Genomic DNA, 25110 nt, shown 5'->3' on the forward strand with positions numbered 1-25110 from the left:
TTTATTTTAATAGAAGTGGTCCGTCTCGGGCTAAATAATCTCTGGTTATCAGTTTGACCTGAATGAGAGCCTTTCAGAACACGATTCACATTGGACAGCGATTGATAATTTGGCAGAATTTCATGTATACAACACTTTTATTTATTTTTTTACCAAATAAAATATATATAAAACGGGAAAATTAATTCTGATGGTTTTCCTTGGCACGGCGAATCTGCCATTATGTAAAAAGCAGGCGCCTTCTCCATTTCCGCGTTACTTCCACAGTTTTGTTACAGAGTTCCCATGGATTGGTGGAGCTCTTGTTAAAGCTCCTCGACCACTTTAACCTGCAGATCATGTTTTTATCATCTTAATAGTGCTACCGAGGAGGACATATAAACCACAAGCATCGACTACGTCAACAGATTATGTTGTATTGTGTTTGCATCTGTGAATTTAGCTCATTCAGAAGTTGTTAGGCTGGTCCGTCTAGTTCGCGAGCTTGAGTCGGCGAGATTTTGATTCATATAACCATGGCTGAAGCGAACGACGTGGAGCGGACGGACGAAAACGAGTTAAAGGGGGCTACAGGTGGAGAAGGTAAGAGGTCCGATAAGACTTAAAAGTGAACGAGCGGCTTTAATGTGTTAGCCGTCGATTTCAAACTATTTGCACGCCATTGTGTGACGTCACAATATTCGCAAGAGATTGATTCGTACGAAAAACTACGTTTACTTCTTAGAACGTATATGGTGTTTATTGTTGGAATCAGTGTTGAGTAATGTACTCTGAAAAAGTAATACATAAACTACTAATTACATCTACTCCAGTGTAATTAGATTACTGTACTAATTACTCTCTCAAAAGTAATTGCGTAACTTATTATGAATTACTTTATAAAACCCTTATCAAACTTGACCAGATGAACAATACAAGGATAGACGTGAAATTGTTCTTTTAATTCTGTCAAATAAATCATATAAAATCAAATAAATTATTAATGAACTGGCCAAAGAATTTAAGGGGGCAGCCTCAAATTAGAAAACATACATTTTAACAGTAGACGTTAAATTTCGATTTTAAATTCATTATTGTTTTATATAGAATTGTTATATAGTCTATACAGTATTTAACGTAATTACATAAGAAGTAACTGTAATTAAATGACTGAAAAATTAAGAGTAATCCCTTACTTTACTTTTTACTCAATGTAAAGGTAATTTAATTACAGTAATTAATTACTTAGTAATGCATTACACCCAACACTGGCTGGAATGACTAGTATTTGATTGAAATTGGTTGAAGCAGATGTACACTGTTTTTCACGTCTTTTGGCCTACAAAACCCTCTAGTAAAGTAATAGTTTTAACAGTTGAGGGACTTCCTGTCAGGACATATTTGTGTTTATTTTTTTTGTCACTGTGGTTATGTTCGGAATTGCATACTATTATACTACTGTCATACTTTTTCTGCAGTAAGCTATGTATTGCGTAGACAGTATGCAAATTTTCCAAAAATGTACAGAATACAAATGAGCTGTGTAAGAAAACATAGTTTAACCAACCAATCGCGATCTTCATCTGAACGATCCCGATATCGATTTTTATAGTTGTTATTCATTTTTAAAATTAGTATTTTAGTGGCCTACCAAGTGAGAATATACAGCTGTATAATTTACGATATTATCTAAAAGAGAATTTCTATCATATATAAGCAAAATGGACATTATAACTGAAATATACCCAAATGAATCAGAACCGAATGTAATCGGAATTGAATCAAATCAGAAAGTCTGTATCGATACCCAGCCCTATTATTCACGTCTCTTTATTGACACCCTATTTAATCAGATTGTTAATAGTATGCATTTTTAAATGGATCTCGCATGTATGAGGTCATGTGACAACAATGTTTGAAAATGTATTGAGGAATTTGGCATACTGTTTCACATACAATTTTTTAAAAATGTTGGCAGTATGCACAGCTGTGTACTTGCACAGCATTCCATTACAAGCAAAGCCTGTGGTAAGTAATTCTCATTGGTTATGATAGAAATTGAATACTTAGTGATAACTAAATACTGCACAGCGCACATTGTGTACTGCCTACAATATTTAAAAAGTAGTATGTGAAATAGTATGCATATGCAACAATAAACATTTTAAACAGCAGTATGCTACATGGTTGTCACCAGTGTTGGGAAAATTACTCAAAATAAGTAATCCACAACACATTACTTCTAAAAATGTAATCAGATTACTTTACTGGTTACTTCATATTAAAAGTAATCACATTACTAATTGTTACTTTTAAGTTACTTTCTAAACCACTTTTCCAAGAAGTTTTTGGTTTTCTGCTCAAATTCAAAATGTCTGTATTTCCTCCTCATTCATTGTCGCACCCGTCAGATGTCACAGAAACGATAACAGACGTACATATGAATTAATATTTTAAATGTATTATACATATTACTTTAGCGCAAGTAATGTACTTAAAAGTAATTACTTTCATTGAAAGTCAGCAACTGTAATCTGGTTACAAGAATTTAAAATGTAATGTAATTTAATAATAATAATTAATAATTTTCTTTATTTATCACATTATACATTTGCACATATACAGTGAAATTCTTCTTTTTTCACATATCCCAGCTAGGCTGGGGTCAGAGTGCAGGGTCAGCCATGATACGGCACCCCTGGAGCAGATAGGGTCAAGGGCCTTGCTCAATGGCCCAACAGTGGCATCTTGGTGGTGCTGGGGCTTGAACCCCTGACCTTCTGATCAGTAACCCAGAGCCTTAACCGCTGAGCTACCGCTCACCTAACACTGGTTGTCACATGACCACATCAGGTTGCATGCGAGTAACATTTAGTTACATTGGAAATAAATTCAATTTAAGTTTTTGTAAAAATGTCTCTCAGCAGTTCGATCAGAAAAATGTTCAAAATCATGTATGTAAATACTTCCCGTTCATTTATTTCACTGGAAGTGGAGCGCTTTGCATTGTGCCCTGGTTGTATACTGCACAGTGTACTACATACTTTAAAAAAAAAAAAAAAGTAAGAGCAGGATGTTAGTATGCTATTCTGAAAATTAGAGGTTAACGTTAAATGTCATAATCATAATATCAGATACTGTGTACTTTTAAAACAAGGCTGTTCAGGGAGAAATCTTAAGATTAAGGCATACACTTGTGGTGTTGATTAAAACAGAAAATAAAGAGAAGTGAGAATAAAAATGTGGCAATAGAGTTATTTGTGTTCACCAAACGTTCTCATAAACTGTGACCAACTGGTATTAGAACAGGAAGTTGTGCCCAATAGAGGTCAGTGTTCACCACATTCTGGAACATACATTTAACACCCGAGAATGGAAAGATCTGCACTTTGAACTTGTTTCTTTTTCAAATGCTATGCAGTTATTTAGATTAATAAATATGTTCATATCAGATTTTCTCTTTTTCAGATGTCAATGATGATGTGATTGTCAAGCAAAGTGCAGTTCTTCTTAGAGGGTAAACTGATGTAATCCTGCTCCGTGTATATAGATCCTGTGTGTTTTATGGGTCATTCCTGTTATTCAGTACATTTTGAACTCTGAAACTTTTAACAAATTTAAATATGTTTATGTAATTTAAAATGTTTCTTTTAAAAGGTATACCAGACTTTCAGAAATATGTCCTAGTCAAACTAGGGCTCTTAAACTTTATTAATTAATACTTGATTAAAACTGACCATTTACACAATTACAAGGAAAGTACCAGGATGCCTAACCTTTACGTTAAGTAATTAACTGACGTAAAAGTCAGCTGATTTTTTTTTTAAAATGTTGATATTGCAAATTGCATTTTTTTTGTAATTTTATCAGACAGGATTGAATGTTTTACAGTGAGACAAACCAACATAACAAAACATTAAAAAAAAATCCAAGAATCCATTGCTTATAGTCTTTTGTAAAATCCCTTTAATATATGACAAGGCAATTCCTTAATGACATCATCCTCCAGGAAGTGACATCATTTTTGGTGGGAAAACACCAGCATAAACATAATTAGGTAATAATAAAAAAACCCCCAAACATTAGGAATTTTGAGGACATAAGAAAAACCTATGAATTATTAAATTATTTTTATTTAATATTATATACATATAACATATATTATTATAACATTACATATTATTTTGAATGATTTCTAATGTAAACAATATTCCATAAAAGCATGTTTTGTTATAACATATTGATTACAGAAAGCAAAAATATGAAAAAACACCTGGAATATTTCTTAATAAATTTCCAGTTTTTCATTTTAGAGGTTGGAGCCATTGTAAAAAAAAAAATAGCAACATCTGCTCAAACTAAAGTACAGAAATTCTTGGTAACGCTTAACTTTAAGTTCCCATTCGTTAACATTAGTTAATGCATTAGGGATCATGAACTAACAATGAACAAATATATATATATATATTTACAGCATGTTAGTTCATAGTTCATTAACTAATGTTAACATATATATAACTTTTGAATTTAAAAATGTATTAGTAAATGTTGAAATTAATATTAACCAAGATTAATATACGCTTTAAAAGTATTGTTCATTGTTAGTTCACTTTACATTAAGGTTCCATTGGTTAATATTAGTTAAAGTTTTACCAAATTATTCAAAATTCACCCCTGTTTTTGCTTAATTGTATTTTTTCCAATATATTAAAGGTGCACTCAGTAACTTTTGTCATTGTGTCATCTTGGACTTACACTGACACCTAGTGGCTTGGATGCAGCATCATTTAAAATCAATAGTTTTCAGTTTCAGATGCCATTGTAGAAATGTAGCGTTCACAGTCAGCCATGATTACTTTAATCAATGAGTGAAAGTGTCCAATAACAGGACGGTTACTGAGATTAAGCGAGTAGTATTCGGCTGGTCATGTGATTCTAACATGGCAGCCCCCATGTGCGGACCCTCTCCATGTAGAATAAAACAGCTTTTATAAGGTTACTGATATGACTGGAGTCTTCATTTTAATGGGAGTGCTCATGATTTCCTACATATATTGCAAAATTACAATTCATGTCTTTAGGAGTTAAAACATTTTATTGAGGAAAAAAATTAATGAATGCACCTTTAAGACATGCTGGGGACACATAAATGTACTGCATATATGGAATGACCCGTATATCTCATTCAAAAATGACCATGTGATCAAACTTTCTCACCGTTACTCTGCTTTGATCTTTCCTTTGGATTCAAATCAAGGTACGTTATTGAGCGTGCTACTGTAGAGGATCCAAACATGCATGTGGGCCATGAGGACCTTGGAGGAAGACCTCAGGATGCACATGATCCTCAAATCAAAGAGTTTGTAGATCAACTTCTGAGGATAGCAGAGGACCTTAACAGGAATGCTGAGCTTCAACAGTATGTTTTTAGTTTTATTTCATCATGAATGGTGGCAACATTTCACATCATCTAATCATTCATTCGAGCAACATTGATCAAAGAGTAAAACTTTGAACCAGATACATTGTAGATAAAAAAAAATAATTGCCAATTGATAATGTATACTGCATGACATACGAAATGCTTTACTTTCCTTACAGTCTTATTAGTACTGTGGAAGCTAACTGCGCTCAGGATGTCTTCATGACCGTGGCCAGGAGCATCTTTGAAGATGGCATTAACTGGGGACGTGTCATGTCTCTGTTTCACCTCGCATATAAGCTTATTTTCAAGGTAAAACACCCAGTTTATACAGTGGCTACATATCTGTGGCAGACAAGCCTCTTGTTCGGTAGGGAAAGGAGGAAGCAGGAACCGGATTAAAAATCAACAAGACAACATAAAACACGGAACTGAAACATAGCGACACATTGACACACACACACACACACACACACACACACACACACACACACACACACACACACACGACACAGTGGCTGCGTGTGTTTTTCTCTCTCTGGCATTCCCAGCCCCTCCTTTATCTCTCTCCCGCTGATTGGGCAACTCAGCGTCGGTCGTGCATCTTCATGGCCCGGTCACGCCCCCCTCCTCGTCACAATATCGAAATATCAAACCAAATATGGTTAATGTTCATGGTCAAACTACACCTGTGGTTACTCTGCTACAGTGGCAAGAAAAAGTATGTTAACGCTTTGGAATTACCTGCATTTATGTACAGTGCATTCAGAAAGTATTCAGACCCCTTCATTTTCTTCACATTTTGTTATGTTGCAGCCTTATGCTAAAATGCTTTCAATAATTTTTTTTCCCACATCAATCTACACTCCATACCCTATTATAGTATAATGACAAAGCAAAAAACAGATTTTGGATAACTTTACAAATGTGTTAATAAAAAACTGAAACATCACATTGACATAAGTATTCAGACCCTTAACTTAGTACTTAGTTGAAGCGCCTTTGGCAGCGATTACAGCCTCAAGTCTTTTTGGGTATAATGTGACAAGCTTTGCACACCTGGATTTGGGGATTTTCTGCCATTCTTCTCTGCAGATCCTCTCAAGCTCTGTCAGGTTGGATGGGGACCATCGATGGACCGCCATTTTCAGGTCTCTCCAGAGATGTTTGATTGGGTTCAAGTCCGGGCTCTGGTTGGGCCACTCAAGGACATTCACAGAGTTGTCCCTAAGCCACTCTTGCATTGTCTTGGCTGTGTGCTTAGGGTCATTGTCCTGTTGGAAGGTGAACCTTCAGCCCTGTCTGAGGTCCTGAGTGCTCTGGACCAGGTTTTCATTAAGGATATCTCTGTGTTCAGCTTTCCTTCAACACTGAACAGTTCCCCAGTCCCTGCCGCAGAAAAACACCCCCACAGCATGATGCTACCACCATCATGCTTCACAGTTGGGTTGGTATTGTGCAGGTGATGAGCGGTGCCTGGTTTCCTCCTGTTTGGAATTGAGGCCAAACAGTTCAATCTTCATTTCATCAGACCAGAGAATCTTGTTTTTCACAGTCTGAGAGTCCCATAGGTGCTTTTTTATGTGTCTAGCACTGAGGAGAGGCTTCCGTCTGGCCACTTTGCCATAAAGCCCAGATCGGTGGAGTGTTGCAGTGATGGTTGTCCTTCTGCAAGTTTCTCTCATCTCCACATATGATCTCTGGAGAACCAGAGTGACCATCGGGTTCTTGGTCAACTCTCTTACCAAGGCCCTTCTCCCCCGATTGCTCAGTTTGGCTGACTTCTTCCATTTAAGAATTATGGAGGCCACTATGCTCTTGGGAACCTTCAATGCAGCCGAAAATTTTTTGTAGCCTTCCCTAGATCTGTGCCTTGATACAGTCCTGTCTCTGAGCTCTTCAGGCAGTTCCTTTGATCTCATGGCTTGGTTTTTGCTCTGATATGCATTTTCAGCTGTGAGACCTTATATAGACAGGTATGTCCCTTTCCAAATCATGTCCAATCAATTGAATTTTCCACAGGTGGACTCCAAACAAAGTGTAGAAACATTTCAGAGATGACCCAGAGAAATGGGATGCAGTTGAGCTAAATTTCAAGTGTCATAGCAAAGGGTCTGAATACTTATGTCAATGTGATATTTCAGTTTTTTGTTTTTAATAAATTTGCAAATTTATCAAAAATCAGTTTTTTACTTTGTCATTATGGGGTATGGAGTGTAGATTGATGTGAAAAAATAAATAATTTAAAGCATTTTAGCATAAGGCTGCAACATAACAAAATGTGAAAAAGAATGAAGGGGTCTGAATACTTTATGAATGCACTGTATAAATTTGGCTTCAAATCTGGTTTGATCTTCATCTAAGTTTCAACAATGAACAAACACAATCTGTTTTAACTAGTACACAAATTATTGTATTGTTCTTGTACATATTGAATACATCATTTGAACATTCATAGTGTAGGTTGGAAAAAGTATGTGAACCCCTAGTCTAATGACATCAACAAAGGCTATTTAGAGTCAGGAGTTTGCAAACCTGGCATCCAGTTAATGAAACAAGATTGGAGGTGTGGGTTAGAGCTATTTTTACTTATAAAAAGCACTCAAACATTTTGAGTTTGCTATTCACAAGAAGCATCTGCTGACGTGGAGATCTTAGAAGACCAATGGTCAAGAATTGTTGCTTTGCATAATGCTGGAAATGGTCTCGATGAGCTTAGATATTCATCTGTCCACAGTTAGACAAACTGTCTATAAATGGAGATGATTTAGTACTGTAGCTACTCTCCCTAGAAGTGGCCGTCCAGCTAAGATTACTCAAAGGGCACACCGCAGAATGCTCAATGAGGTAAAAAAGAACCTTAGGTAGAGAAGTACGGTGGAGGGAGCATCATGATTTGGGGCTGCTTTGGGACCTGGAATGCTTGCCATCATCGAGGGCAAAATTAATTCCCAAGTTTATCAAGATACCCTACAGGATGATGTCAGGGTGGCTGTGAGCCAGCTGAAGCTCAGTAGAAGTTGGGTGATGCAGCAGGACAATTACCCTAAACATTGAAGTAAATCCACTACAGAATGGCTTCAAAAAAAGAAAATCTACCTTTTGGAGTGGCCCAGTCAGAGCCCAGACCTTAACCCAATAGAGATACTGTGGAATGACCTCGAGAGCCGTTCACACCAGAAATCCTAAGAATATGGCTGAGCTGAAGCAATTCTTTAAGGAAGAATGGTCCAAAATTAGTTCTGAACATTGTGCAGGTCTAATCTGCAGCTACCGGAAATGCTTGGTTGAAGTTAGTGCTGTTAAAGGAGGAGGATCGACCAGTTATTAAATCCAAGGGTCTCTTACTTTTTCCACAGCACTGTGAATGTTTAGTGGGATGTGTTCAATAAAGACATGAAAGATTATATTTGTTTGTGTGTTGTTAGCTTAAGCACATTGTGTTTGTTTATACTTGTGACATTGATGGAGATGAGATCACATTTTATGACCAATTAATGCAGAAAACCAGCTAATTTCAAAGGGTTCACATACTTTTTCTTGCCTCTGTAGGACTTGAGGACTTGTGAACTGACTTCATATATGCACCACAAGTCACCTTGACACCAGTTAGTTTAAGGAATGTTCCGGACTCAATACAAGTTAAGCTCAATCGACAGCATGTGTGGCATAATGCTGATTACCACAGAAAATAATCTTGGCTCATCCCACACTTATTTTGAAGCAAAAATCCTGGTTACGAGGCACTTACTATGGAAGCAAATGGGGGCCAGTTCATAAACATTAAAATACACACTGTTTCAAAAGTATAGCCACAAGACGTAAAAATTGTATGTTCTTGCATGACTTTAGTGCTATAAAATCAGGGATTTACGAACTTAACAACATTTACCGATGACAGGGTTGAGCCGAGCTGTGTTGTCATGACAACAAAGTGGTGATATTCTATAGAACTTGACACAAATAAGGTTAGTGTGCGATCTTTCTAAAATCACGTTAACATGTATATTGTTTACGTCTTTTGGCTATACTTTTAAAACAGTGAGTATTTAATTTTTTATGCACTGGCCCCATTCACTTCCATTGCTTTACTGTAACCTTTTTTTAAATTTATTTTTATTTTTTTAAATAAGCGAGGGACGAGTCAAAGTTCTTTTTGTGATTACATTATGCCACAAATGCTGTCGATTGAGCCAAACTTGTATCAATCCTGAAATATTCCTTTAAAAGTAATCACAAAAATGGCACAAAAAGTGAAGTTAAACCTGAAATATGGCCTTAACATAATTTGTTTGCAGAAATGTATAATTCATTTATTTATTGTTAGTTGATTATGATTACAAGTAATTCCTGTAATGCGATAAGCTTTTCTTGAAAAGAAGTGTTGATGGAATTACTAATTAGCATGCGGAAATGTAGGAAGAACAAGGACGTTTTTCTGCGACAACTGCGTCACAGCAAAGTCTTAACGAATGCTGCTTTGATGTATCATCATTATTGCTGCATGATGCTGTTCTTAAAAACTTGAAATTGATTCTTATAGATAACACAGAAGTTTTAAGAACATTATTCCCCTTCATTCCTTCAGGCACTGATTCAGAACCACCTTGAAATTGTCAAGAGGATCATTAGCTGGTTTTCACAGTTTATCAGGGAAAATATTTCTGCTTGGATCAGACTGCAAGGAGGATGGGTAAGTTGCTGTTATATGTGTGTATGAGTGTTGTCTGGCCACCCATGTGGAGCCACACAGGTCGAGCCAGACATGAGCCACCACACACAGAGATGCACCCACTCGGGCCAGGAAGTGCACAGGCACAAACCCAGGCACATTCCATCTAGTAATACACAGACACAAAAACCCACCGACCCATTATGGCACACAGCTAGACGATAGTGATTGGATACATTGGAACGATTGTAATATAAACATCATATAAACTAAAATAAATATGTATGGATGTGATTAAACATACTGACCTAATTCTCATAAACACCCACACAAATACATGCATTAGCTGTAAGGTTTAAAAGTCTGCTACGGAAAACGCTTCTACTTAATATGATTTTTTTATATTACCATTGTAACAATCAAAATGAGTTTCAGAATTTCTTAGTTTTTGGTATTTCAAGCTGGCATGGACTCCACAAGCTTGTGCAAAACCTGATGATTCATGTTATCTAGCATGATTTGAAAATGTTAGAGCATCTTGTGCGCATTAATGAAAGCAAGGAAATCTGATCTTTTGGTCAAAGGAGTTAACTCGGCGTCACAAATGTGTTTATTTGATTAGTGACCAAAAAAATATTGCGGATTCTTAAATATTTCTTATTTTACGTCATAACATTTCTTTTTTAAATGTTTCAAAATCCTGAAACTTTGTTGATTGCCAGGTCTAATAAAATTTTGATTCCCAGATTTTCAATGTGAACGCCATGGTATATTTCTAAAATAATTGGCTGATGCTGTTGTTACTAGATTTTCCTTTACTAAATCAATATATATATATATATATATATATATATATATATATATACAGAATATTATATGATAATTTTTGCAATCATGTAAGATGTTATTATGCTTGAGTAAGATACAGTTTGCATGTGTTCTGCAGAGGCAGTGCTCGCTGCAGTTCCTGGGGCCACTCAAGTTTAATAGCACACATATGATCATAAAGGAAGCAGTATGTGGGGTTCTGGGGTTAGACTTCAAACACTCACGGAGCGTCATGGAGCATACTGTGGCGCTGAGAACGGGAAGACATGCCCGGGTCTTGGGGGGGGTGGTGGGGGGTGTCCAATGAAGATACAACCACTTGCCCACCATAAAGATCAAAATGAAGTTCTGCAAAGCTTGTCAGAGCGAGTGGGGGGGGGGGGGGGCTTAGCGAAGGGTCAGTTGAGCACAGACGCCATCATATCTTTGTCTCTCATCCAACACCTCGACGACACGCATCTACAACGCTCCCCCAGTGGACTTAATTGTAACTACGAGATTTGGTTAGAGATTCAGAGGGAAAGTACAGTGCTCATGGCAGGCAAATGTGCAAAGGAAAATCAATTTGCAATGTTCGTGTTGTGTTTTTAGTAGTTGAGTAGCTGGTGCAGAACAAGTACTCAATTACTCATAAATATCGGTTCTTAAGTGGCAAGATTGATCTTTCACTCTATGTGCAACCCTCTACAATGCTAATCACTCGCATATGTGATCAAATGTCTAAAAATATCTGTGATTAGCCACTGGCTGGTAAATGTTCTAATTTCACTCACCAATGTAGATATAGAGATAGTAATAGTGAAGAAGTTCAGCATCGAGACCCTTTGCATGTTGAGAGTAAAAGTTTGGTTTGACTCCTTCCGTGTAATGTGTGTCCAAAGACGTGATCCATTTGTCATTGAATAATGTCTCTTTTAATACTCTTTCTGTTCTTTACAGTTAGTTGTTTATCAAAAACAACAGCAACAAAAAGAAACATTTAATTCAGATCACACAAAGCATAGATGGCATAAAGAAGCTAGATTTAACATCAATCTCGTTAATGTGCGCTCATCCAAAACACTTCTGAGATGCTCGCTGACCTGCCGGTATTCTTAAGAGACAGTACCTGTTAAGCACTTGTTCTGCAAATCAGTGTGATGACTTGTAAGTAGTACGAATTATGCTTGTAAACAATAAACATGTAGCTATATATATATATATATATATATATATATATATATATATATATATATATATATATATATATATATTAGGGCTGTCAATCGATTAACATTTTTAATCAAATTAATGACATGGTATGTCGATTAATTAATCAAATTAATCTCTGTTAATCGTATACAGAATATTATGCGAGAAATCCCCTCAAATAACAATAATTCAGTATATAATGATTAAATAATTAGAAATAGTTATATTTAAATAATTATAAATTATATATTATAAAAAATAATAAAACAGATAATTAAAATGCATGACATTATTTTTGCACACAAGTGAAGTATTAAAAAAGACAATACAAAAAGTGGCTTTATAATGCAATATTTTGTTTATTTCCATGTTATTGAACATAAGCCTATCACTGGCCTACAGTTTACAGTCTGAGATTTATTCTAAGGGCTTGTTTAAGGATGTGTCAATGCACACCTGCGTCAGACGGATGCTTTTGGAGTGTCTCTGTTGTGTTGCGTCGTAAACATACCATTTTTAGGTCGCTGTGTCAAGTTAAACAAAGTTTGAAACTTTGAAAAACACGTCTTGAGATCCCTGCCTTCGGATTTGTGTTTGTACGCAAGAACGTGTTCTCATCTTTTTGCTCCCAATTGTGGTTTATTCTCTCTCTGTTTGAGCTGAGTTGCTTATACAGCGAGTTTCGCTTACTGTCCCCTGGAGAAAACAGGTGGTACTCCATGCTTGAATTGCTCATATGGAAGAAATTTTCCTTATTACGTTTCAAGGACATGATTAATTGCGTTAATTTTTTAACGCATTATTTTTTATATAATTAATTGCATTGAATTAACACGTTAAATAGACAGTCCTAATATATACAGGTGCATCTCAATAAATTAGAATGTCATGGAAAAGTTCATTTATTCATTTATAAATTAGAATACATCATAAGACCAATAAAAAAAAACATTTTTAGTGAATTGTTGGCCTTCTGGAAAGTATGTTCATTTACTGTATATGTACTCAATACTTGGTAGGGGCTCCTTTTGCTTTAATTACTGCCTCAATTCGGCATGGCATGGAGGTGATCAGTTTGTGGCACTGCTGGGTGGTATGGAAGCCCAGGTTTCTTTGACAGTGGCCTTCAGCTCATCTGCATTTTTTGGTCTCTTGTTTCTCATTTTCCTCTTGACAATACCCCATAGATTCTCTATGGGGTTCAGGTCTGGTGAGTTTGCTGGCCAGTCAAGCACACTAACACCATGGTCATTTAACCAACTTTTGGTGCTTTTGGCAGTGTGGGCAGGTGCCAAATCCTGCTGGAAAATGAAATCAGCATCTTTAAAAAGCTGGTCAGCAGAAGGAAGCATGAAGTGCTCCAAAATTTCTTGGTAAACGGGTGCAGTGACTTTGGTTTTCAAAAAACACAATGGACCAACACCAGCAGATGACATTGCACCCCAAATCATCACAGACTGTGGAAACTTAACACTGGACTTCAAGCAACTTGGGCTATGAGCTTCTCCACCCTTCCTCCAGACTCTAGGACCTTGGTTTCCAAATGAAATACAAAACTTGCTCTCATCTGAAAAGAGGACTTTGGACCACTGGGCAACAGTCCAGTTCTTCTTCTCCTTAGCCCAGGTAAGACACCTCTGACATTGTCTGTGGTTCAGGAGTGGCTTAACAAGAGGAATACGACAACTGTAGCCAAATTCCTTGACATGTCTGTGTGTGGTGGCTCTTGATGCCTTGACCCCAGCCTCAGTCCATTCCTTGTGAAGTTCACCCAAATTCTTGAATCGATTTTGCTTGACAATCATAAAGCTGCGGTTCTTTCGGTTGGTTGTGCATCTTTTTCTTCCACACTTTTTCCTTCCACTCAACTTTCTGTTAACATGCTTGGATACAGCACTCTGTGAACAGCCAGCTTCTTTGGCAATGAATGTTTGTGGCTTACCCTCCTTGTGAAGGGTGTCAATGATTGTCTTCTGGACAACTGTCAGATCAGCAGTCTTCCCCATGATTGTGTAGCCTAGTGAACCAAACTGAGAGACCATTTTGAAGGCTCAGGAAACCTTTGCAGGTGTTTTGAGTTGATTAGCTGATTGGCATGTCACCATATTCTAATTTTTTGAGATAGTGAATTGGTGGGTTTTTGTTAAATGTGAGCCAAAATCATCACAATTAAAAGAACCAAAGACTTAAACTACTTCAGTCTGTGTGCACTGAATTTATTTAATACACGAGTTTCACAATTTGAGTTGAATTACTGAAATAAATTAACCTTTCCACGACATTCTAATTTATTGAGATGCACCTGTATGCAATAAAATATATGCAATTTCATCATATTTATTGATGGAATATACAGATTAGTTCATTTTTAAAAGGCTAAAATGTGTCCAAATTATGAAATTGAATCAAGAGCTTGTGAATTAAATTGAATTGGAAAATCTGTATCAATACACTACCCTAATCGTCATTGATATTAAGCCCAGCGTTTCATTTTTATGGCACTTTTAAGGTGCTTGTATTTTTTGGAACTCACCAGCCCATTTAGTGTATGAACAAGAGTATTTTAGATATCCTGCAAACTGGACTGGACAATATTCACTATACATTTTTTTTAAATTTGCCTCACACTATCCTGTACTTACTTTTAAACATGTTTAACTCCATCTGGATTTCAGGGAATGTTCCATATTCTTGGAAAGAAGCGGAAATTATTCCTATTCCAAAGGCTGGAAAGGATCATAATGAACCTTCCAACTACCAACCTGGAGCTCTGACGAGTTATGTAAAACCATAAAGAGAATGGTAAATAAACGACTTGAATGGATGTTGGCGTCTCAACATCTAATAAGTAATGCTAAAGGTGGATTTAGAAAAGGAAGAAGCACTATAGATCACCTCATCTGCCTTGAAAGTTATATATGTGATGCTTTTATCAGAAAAGAACATGCTGTTGCGGTCTTCTTTGACTTGGAGAAAGCTTATGACACGACCTGGAAGTATGGTATTTTAAAGGATCTATATCGACTTGGTTTTAGAGGCCATTTAGATGCCAGCAGCCATATCACCCTGTAGCTCAAGAACGGTTGCCCACTGAAGCTAAGCAGGGTTGAGCCTGGTCAGTACCTGGATGGGAGACCTCCTGGGGAAAACTAAGGTTGCTGCTGGAAGAGGTATTAGGGAGTCCAGCAGGGGGTGCTCACCCTGCAGACTGTGTAGATCCTAAATCCCCAGTATAGTGATGGGGACACTATACTGTAAAAAGGCACTGTTCTTCGGATAAGACGTTAAACTGAGGTCCTGACTCTCTGTGGTCAATAAAAATCCTAGAACACTTCTTGTAAAGAGTTGGGTCCTGGCTAAATTTCCCCCATTGGCCCTTCTCAATCATGGCCTCCTAATAATTTCCATCCACTAATTGGCTCTATAACTCTACTCTCTCCTCTCCACCAATAGCTGGTGTGTGGTGAGCATACTGGCGCACTATGGCTGCCATCGCATTATCCAGGTTGATGCTGCACACTGGTGGTGGTTGAGGAACCCTTGCTCACTGTGTAAAGTGCTTTGAGTGTAGTGTCAGAAAAGCGCTATATAAATGTAACGTTCATTCATCTACCCATTTTTATTGGCAACTTTTTATCAAATAGACATTTTAAAGTCAGGGTAGGCAATACTCTATCAGACTCACACAGACAAGAGTTAGGAGAACCTCAAGGAAGCATCTTATCAGTGACCCTTTTTTAGTATCAAAATAAACAGCGTTGCAAAAGTCATCGGCTCAAATACTCATTGCAGTCTTTATGTAGACAACATTTTATTTGCCACAGAGGCAAATTCATGAACTGTACTGAATGGAAAATTCAGCTGACAATTAATAAGGTTCAGGCCTGGTCTGTGTCCAACAGGTTTAAGTTCTCAAAGAGTAAAACAGTCTGTATGCATTTCTGCCAGTTACACTCTCTCCATCATGACCCAAAGCTATCTGGATAACGATCCTATCAAAGTTGTCAAGGAGACCAAATTCCTTGGAATAACCTTTGACAATAAATGGTCTTTTATCCCTCACATAATGATTTTAAAAGATAAATGTTTTAAAGCCATGGATATTTTAAAGGTTTTAGCAAAGACTAAGTGGGGAGCAGAGAGTCTGTTCTTCTAAATCTTAACAGCATGCTGATCAGATCATGCTTGGACTATAGAAGCATAGTGTATGGCTTATCCAGGAAATCATATATCCGACTTTGGACACAGTTCACCAAGGCATACGTCTGGCACTGGGGCCTTCAGAACATCACCAATTCAAAGCCCATACGTAGAGGCTAATGAACTATCTCTAGAGAATAGACATCTCAGATTAGCCCTGCAATACACAACAAAATTAAAGACCAACTATGAAAATCCAGCATATCATCCAATCTTCTCACCCCAATATTCATATCTGTATGAAAGAAAACCAAGGCATATCCATGCTCCTGGTCTACAGATTAAGTCCCATCTAGAAAACATAAAAGTTGACTTAAGCATACTGGAACAGACATACTTCTGCAATATCCCGCCCTGGAATCTCAAAAAACCAAAAATAATCCTGGATTTAACAAGAAACAAAAAATCTGAAACCCATCCGAATTAATACATTCAACAACTTGGATAAGAGATGTATTCCCTCACACACTCCTACTGTACAGTATATGTACAGACAGATCGAAGTCTGGAGATCATGTGTCGGCTACATGTAATCAATCACCAAAAAAGCAGAATAATGATCCCCAATCAGATTTCAATTTATACAGCAGAGGCCAATGCTATTATTCTAGCACTGGATCAAATTAAGACCTCACAACAGAAACATATCTTAATAATAACAGATTCAAAATCATGCCTTCAAGCTCTTGCATCACACAAAAATGACCACCCAGCCCTTGTAAAGATTTTAACCAAATTGTCAGCTCTGGAGGTATGGAGTTTTCTTTTGCTGGGTACCTGGCCATTGTGGAATCCGAGGAAATGAACAAGCAGACTCTGCTGCTAAAGAAGCACTTTCTACAGATCTTAAAAAATGCTCCATACTACCCTCAGATCTGAAACCTACCATAATCTCTTATATCAGCAACTGAATGGGATCAATGCATTACAAACAAATTGTATGAAATCAACCCTGTAGTGGGCAAAAGACACATCTTTAATTTCAGTAATCACTATGATCAGATCATTTACACCCCTTGCCGAATAGGACATTCCAGACTTAATATCAGATGAAGATCCACCATTATGTACAGCATGCCAGAATCCACTATCCTTGAAACATATTTTATTGGATCGTACTGGATTTCTTTCTTTTAGGAAATTATTTCACTCAGCAAACACTTTTGAAGAGATTTTTAACAGTCAACCCTGAATCAGTTTGATTTTTTTTTTATCGAAAATAAATTTTAAAAACCTTTTATATTGTTTTTTATAAAATCACTCTAACTTTTAATATATTTTAACTTGTTTTTTTGCCATGAAAATAGCCTTGGAAGCTGGCATGGCGTAAAATCACTAAATAACTAACTAACTAGATATCCTGCAAATTATCTTAATTTGTGTTCCACAGAGCATATATGCATAAGTGGAATGACACGAGGGTGAATAAATGCCAAAGTTATAATTTTAGTGTCAACTATCCATTTTAAGGATCATGAAACCCATTTTTATGTTTACATTGAAAACAGTGATAGTCCTCATTATGTTTAATACTAGGGGAACATGGTTCATTTTTGCCTCTTTGTGCCATTTCGTTCTTCCAGTTTAAAAACAAAAGTTGAAGCAACTTTACAAAATGTGAAGTATATGCGTAAGGTCAGAGATGTGATTGGTTAGAGAGTGCGTGTCTACATTGTTAGATTCTGAGCATTTCTCCACATTATTCATGAGAAGAAATGCTTCCGTCAAATCACTGCACTGCCTCATGCTTGAGATCGCATTACAGCAGAGAATTAAAAATCACTCACAGATGTGACAGCGGTTCCGGACACGCGCATGTTCAACGGCACTCGTGGAACAGAAATGAGAGCAGACTTTTACAATAAACCTCGTGGTGAGATCGAAATCACTCGTCAGATCTAACTGCAGTCCATAACCAAACATGTTTGTTGGCCGCAGTTCTGGTACTCTAGTTCTTAAAACATGGATGCACATATTCCATCGCGTCTTCTCCGTACGTCTTATCAAGGACATGATAACACGCTGTCTTGTTCAAAAACATAAAAACGAAAACTCGAAGTCATTTCAACTCTGTTTTTGGTATCTTTTACATTGTGAAAAAGTTAGGCCTACATGGTTTTATCCAACTAGAGTTGTACTGACATTCAGCTAGAGTCATGTTAACATGAATTATGTTTAAGTATTGTGATTATATTTTTGAAACAGTGTGTAGTTAATGTTTTGTGTACTGTACCTGATACTGTCATTGTATGTGCCTTACTGCACACAATTTTCTTTCTTTAGAAAAAGAGGAATGAGTCGAAATTATTTTCTGTGGTAATCAACATTATGCCACAAATGCTATCTATAGAGTTAAACATTTCTTTTAAGAATAAATATCTGTGAATTTATGTTAAGTCTCAAAGTCCCAGTTTCCACCTGGTGTTAAGATGCATTTCGGGTGATCCGATCACATGTGGTCAGCCCTAAATACAGGTCTAAATGGTGTGTAAAACATTTTGTGATCAGATCACAAAAACCTCATACGATTGTGGTCAAAAACGCATGTGACCACATCGCATTTGGGGTGTAAACGCTAATCTGTCCCTGTCCCAGCAGCAGCGAAGCACCGCCCCTCACCTGTCAATCAACCGCTGCACTAAAACAAGAGTTTAAAGTTTGCCATTTACAAGTGGCTTTAAAATGAATTAACCGACCGATTGGAAAAATTTTAAAAGCATAAACATACACAATCACGAGAGTTTCGCTGATCTTCTTTAGTGTGTCTGATATCAACACAGTTGAGAAGCACAAACACATGAAGCTCCTTTAATACAGGCAATACACTAAAATCTCAAATCAAATCACAATCAAATCACTTTATTGTCATTCAACTATATACACAAATGCAACAGTGGGTGAAAGTCTTCCAAGCAACATAGCAGTCATGACAGTGATGAGACATATACCAATTTACAATAAACATAATATTTACACAACACAATTTAAAAAAACTAATATACACATAATTACACACAATACAGTATACAAATAATAATAATATATAAATATGCAGTAAGGTTGTATAGTGTTGTATTGACATTCAGGCTGTCGGTTGATAGTCAGCTGCCAGTGTGTTGTTTAGAGAAATATAATTTATGACAGTCCAGTGTGAGCGTGACAGTCCAATTCTGTTTGACATGTTGCGCTTGTGCTTAGATTAAATTTGAACTGCATCTAGGAGAAACAGCGTGCCTTTTTTTGCACTTTCTTTATCTTTTCTGACTTTGTTGCGCTTTAATATCATGCAGTAACACACTGAAATGGTGATTGATGTATGTATTCATGAAACAGAGACATTCCCCTGGTCACAGGAGACACATTTAAGTGACCAGGTGTAAACAGCGATGTGTCTCACCGGGTCACCTAATATGCATTGTAATACCAGGTGGACACGGGGTCAAAAAGTCCTGGTTTTGGTTGCAGTGCTTGCACTGAGTGCTGTTCTCACTTCAATCTCCAAGGTTTGAACAAAACATCCAAATCTTTGATCTGCAAACGGTTCTATCATCTTCACTCTTTACACGTACACACTTTTGTCTCATGATTGATAGACAGCAAAGTGCCCCAAAACTCTTTTGTTTTGTGTCCACTCACATGTTGATGTTCAGCCATCTCTATCGTGTGTGTGTTGTGGAAGTGAGTGAATTGTTGTGTTTGCCCCCCTCCGCAAACTCCCTTCCCACCCACTACCCTCCCACCTTTTTACATCTTTTCACACCTATTTCATGAACCGTTTTTAAGTCTGAAGTGTGAATGACTGGTAATGAACTAGGGGGGTTTCATGACACTATTAGTAATGTTGTTGTTTTATTTATATGTATCCAGATAACTCTATATGGGCTTAATTTGTCAACATTTGCCAGGTATTATGCTTGCATATTTAATAGGTATCATTCACAGTCTCAAACTTCATTTTTCCATTGCCATATTCAGTCTGTCAGGCCTAATACGGTGTTCACGTTTTGTTGGAATTACCATAATTACGAAATGCCAACTTGTAAATTCTACTCGGTTTTGTTCACATCCTCAGAATCACAAATTATGTTTTATGACAATGCTCAAACTCTGCTCACAATGCTCAAATGTTCAGTACGGTCTAGTCAGAGCTTTTGAAAAATTCTGAGTTTCCATCTTGTAATAACAAGTTTGATGAAGACGTGTCGTGAACGCATAATGGTAATTCCAGCATGATGTGAGTTGTGAACGCACCCTAATACTTTGTTCTGTGTTACAGGGAGGTATTCTGCAAAGGATGCCAAGATGGCGCACCGTGTCCTGCATCGCTGCGGTGGCGTTCATCGTAGCTGCTGTTTACTGGAAAAGAACTCGCTAAGAAGTCATGACGTGCCAGATTTGCAGTCTCACAAATGTGGAAACTCGTATCAAAAGCAATACAATGTGTAATTGTTGCAAACAAACGTACTCATCTTGAGTCAGGTGGACCAGTTTTGCGGCATATATCTAGACTTAAAGTTGCGTAACTGGTAAATGAGACAGCCACTACGATAGATACTGTTGCCCTTAATTAGATTTTTTTTTTCTATTGAGGTGTTCAATGCAATCGGGTGAAGGAGCAACTTTCACCTTGATTTATTTATTGACAGGGATGTGTTTCTTTACTCAAAGATTTTTAAAGACACTGCACTTTTTAAAAAAGTGCCTTTTTACTATGAGTTTTGTAAAAAAAAAAAAAAATAATAATAATTCTGGATCACAGTTCAACTTTTTAATGTGCCACAAAAGTTACCAGCCTTACCTCCAATCATCTAAATATCTGAAATCAAATGTTTACTGTCAAGTTTTTAAATGATGTCATAGGGCATAAATAGTCAAATGCAATATATTAGACCTGTTTAAAGAGAGGTAAACCTAAACAAAGATTTAAAATGCAGTTGAATAAATGGCTGAATGGGATCAGCATCAGTGTGTTTGGTGAAAGGTAATAAATATGAAAAGAAATTTCATACCTTGAATTAAAAATGGTTGTAATGTTATAATGTTATTATATACCTTTTTATTTTATTTCAGACTAAATTTCTGTGATGTATAACTGTGTTTCTGGTTGGAAATGCATTCGTTTATTTTTTTTGTGAAAAAAAAAAAAAAAAAAAAATTCTTCCAATACTGTTCGGTCATTTTTGACCGAAATCACCTTTTCTGATGTAATAAAAATTGTTTCCTTTATCTCAGAAGTACAGAACATGGTTACTTTTCCACCACTAGCCATCTAAACACACACACAAAATTTGGATTTTATTTGATAAGTCTTAAGTGGTTGTAAAAAACAAAACAAAAAAACAACACCTTTACTGTTTGCGGTCAAAACTGACCGACCATAAAAAATGAATGGGAAGGACTAAAAAACAGAGCATTTTTTTTATTTGTCAAATACAATTTATAAATCAGCCACAACGCGAACAAACACAGCACAGAAATGAAGGGGTGAGACTATGAAGAGTGCAAAACATTCACAAATGAACTGTTGACACTATAACACAGAGCATTTTTTATTTTTATTTTGTCAAATAAAATCTATAAATCAGCCACAATTCAGAACACACACACACAGACATAAACAAGGGGGTAAGACCATAACACATAAAGCAGAACGCAGAACACCACACATACATTCACAGTCCATTGCGGTTCATTTCTGTTTATTACTGTTCATTTTCTTGGCATTTAAAGCATTACATTTTGATGATTGTAATAAATTATTTTACCACCAGGTCAGGTTTGACTGTAAGCATATTGTGACATTACTGCAAAAAAAAAAAAAAATGCTTAACTTTGACAAATAATAATTTGATAATGTCTAAATATACAGTATATCCAAATGCATATCTTGTGATAAAATTAAGAATTACAACACAGTATGTGGCTGCATAGAACACTGCAGCCCTCTTCTGGCTATTATTGACATCACATCATTTTCAAGTCATGTTATTTTTTTTTTCACCAGATGGCAGCAATCTTCCCCCAGTACATGACACATACTCATATTGTCTTCATGTTTCAAATGATAGAAGTGCAGGTTTTTACTGTAGTGAAGTTACATAAATATGCTTATTTAGAAATATTCAAGAAATATATATGTAAACAAGATCTAAAATACACAAAATCGGTTTTGGGTGAGAACAGACCAAAATATAACTCCTTTCCACTATAAATCTTGACATCAGCAGTCTCCTTGACGATCATGATTTCAAGCTCGATTACATTTCCTAGTGCCATCTAGCAGTCTGTGCATGTGTCAAGCATTAGGATGTGTAATCGAGCTTGAAATCATAGTTGTTTAAGTGGTCTCCCAGCCTGAAAAGTGCCCACAACCCCTTTATAACCAGCCAGCAGACCAGTCTGACCAGACTGGGAGACCAGTACACATTGAATATGGTGTGAATATGGTATAATATGGTATTGATATGAATATGGCAGTCAGTACCATTTGGTACCATCACTGTACCATGAAACCACCACAGTACTTTTTTGTATCTATTAATAGCCACTACTACAAACCATTTAAATTCTATGCTTTGGCTTTTCATTTATATAAGACAACCAAAGACTACTTTACACAACTTATAAGTATGTGGTTTCATACAACAAATAAAAAGCATTAAAATGTACACTTTAAATACACAAACACATGTAAAGATGACAAAAACAGAGGTAGTAGTTAATCAATTTTATTTGACTAAATCATATATTGTATGCCACACTGGCTGATAAATGATCAAAATCACTAGCAGTATTAGGCAAGAACAAACAAAATTAGATGATTATAAGGGGAGAAGGACAACAAAGAGGCATATAAATATACATAAATACGTATTTATTAATTGTGATGCTGCTTTTAAGTCATACCCACCAGTTGTGAACGTTATATAACGCTTTATATTGAATATATTCATATATACACCAATGACATATGCTACACTTACATTTTGTATCTGATTTTGATTACATTAAATACATTGATTCCTTGACCTCATCTTGGTGAAAAAACGCCAGCTGGTGGGGTGTGGGCTCCTGAACGTGATTAACTCTGGGATACACTTAGACTGAAAGACATATTCGGGCTAGTGCGGATTTAGTGTGTGTTAAGTGCACTGAGCCTTGGCATGTTTCAGACATGGGACAGTCTTGAATATTAACTTGGTGCCACGTGCACTTAAGTAGGCAAGAGCACAAGAGTTGGTATTGGGACAGAGCCATTGTCCCTGGCTGAGGGCCCTTATTGTTTTATTGTTTCCTGTTGTGATTGAAACCATGCATTTTCAATCTGAAGCATATCTGCGATGGATCTACAGGTCTGTTGTCATCACAAACCACTTGAAAGAAGCTCCATGTGTTTGATGGAGGGAAGCAGTTTTACTATTTCCTCCAGTCTCTTACCTTCAATCAGAGCTCAGTTACACTCGTAACCTAAAGCATATGGAATTTGGGTTTAGCGGAGGCCAGTTTAATTTACATAAATTCTGGTGAAATTGTTTTTTTTTGCATTAATTTGATTGAAAATAAATTAAATATTTTTAATAATAATAATAATAAAATATTTTGGTCTGAATGACATTGAGATTTTTTAGCATTTTTTCCCTTACTAATTAGTGACAAACAGCGCTGGTCATGTGTCACACGGAGCTAGTTTACAACTCACGATGAAAGCACATGACTAAAAAGTCGACACAATGATTTTATTAATCAACTTTTCATTTTGGTGGTTTGATGTGAGGAATACACGGCATATGTGCTGCCACATGGAGATCTGGCGACAAAAACAAAAAAACAAATACAAAACTTTGACATACCACTGATCCAGATACACTGCGGGTGGTAAATCTTCCACTAAGGTGAAAGTTCTTAGAAGATGCGTAAGTCGTCAGAGTGACGATTTTACATCATTTTGTAGTGCAAGTAGTACGAGTAGTATGTTAACACTGAAAATGGAACAAAAAGAAGTGTACTACGAGTACCCGGATGATTTACGTCATTTATATAAGACAATGCTGTGAATGGGGTAATTATCTGTGCTGAAAATAATTTAGCATGAGATAACTTGCAATTGCGTGACTGTGTGTCTGTCATAATCAGACCAAAAACTGAAGTCCCCAATCCATTGAATGAGTTGGTATCACCCAACTAGTGTTGCGCAATCACCTACTAGCATAGACAGTAGCGGTTCTAGCTTGTATGGTGCCTGGGCGAAACCCGCTTGAACACGCCCCCATAGTTGGGGGTGTGGTGGTGATTGTAAATGAGAACGCCCCCATAGTTGTTGACCTCGTGCCTCGTGCCGCCCCCCCCTCAAGATGCCGCCCTGGGCAACTGCCCATGTCGCCCATGCCTAAATCCGCCACTGAGCGTAGACGGCGGTGTAACATGGTACCTGTTACTTTTCTCAGTGCTGTCCAGGATGGACCAATCACAGCCGTTTATTATTACTGGATGAGAATTAAAAAACGCTTTTATAGATAATGCTGAGGCCGATTTCCATTCACAGGTATGAATCCTTGCAATTATCAGTTTTTATTAAAAATAACTATTCAGTGTAAAATGTCTCCAAAGGGGTTAAAGGCGTCCATAGAAATGATCAGTTGTTTTTAACAGGGTGAGGAAAGCAGACAGGCATTTCAGATGAGTAGGTAAGAATTTTAATTTTCTAATGCTTTTTCTGAATGTGTAATATTATACACAATGTATAAATATTTAATAGTATGCAATGAATATCATTTTCTATTTATCTGTGCATTAATTTGAACTGTTATTATGCACTGTG

The 25110-nt window shown here is 36.7% G+C and overlaps 1 protein-coding gene across 1 annotated transcript; it reads left to right on the forward strand.

The window, feature by feature from the left end:
• Nucleotides 1-243: 243 nt before the first annotated feature.
• LOC127412091 (apoptosis regulator BAX-like) lies at nucleotides 244-21518 on the forward strand. Its single transcript, XM_051648157.1, has 6 exons — nucleotides 244-582; nucleotides 3448-3496; nucleotides 5237-5398; nucleotides 5581-5713; nucleotides 9990-10094; nucleotides 20569-21518. The coding sequence occupies exons 1-6, from the start codon at nucleotides 516-518 to the stop codon at nucleotides 20665-20667; spliced, it is 615 nt and encodes a 204-aa protein (XP_051504117.1). The 5' UTR covers nucleotides 244-515; the 3' UTR covers nucleotides 20668-21518.
• The last annotated feature ends 3592 nt before the right edge of the window (nucleotides 21519-25110 follow it).

This window comes from Myxocyprinus asiaticus, chromosome 2 (assembly GCF_019703515.2).
Source record: "Myxocyprinus asiaticus isolate MX2 ecotype Aquarium Trade chromosome 2, UBuf_Myxa_2, whole genome shotgun sequence".
Lineage (NCBI taxonomy): Eukaryota > Metazoa > Chordata > Actinopteri > Cypriniformes > Catostomidae > Myxocyprinus > Myxocyprinus asiaticus.

Bases quoted from the DNA above. Each gene is read 5' to 3' on its own strand.
- LOC127412091 (XM_051648157.1), top strand. From the start codon at position 516: ATGGCTGAAGCGAACGACGTGGAGCGGACGGACGAAAACGAGTTAAAG. The intron at 5,399-5,580 runs GTATGTTTTTAG...CTTTCCTTACAG, and splicing joins AGGAATGCTGAGCTTCAACA to TCTTATTAGTACTGTGGAAG. The intron at 5,714-9,989 runs GTAAAACACCCA...TCATTCCTTCAG, and splicing joins CATATAAGCTTATTTTCAAG to GCACTGATTCAGAACCACCT.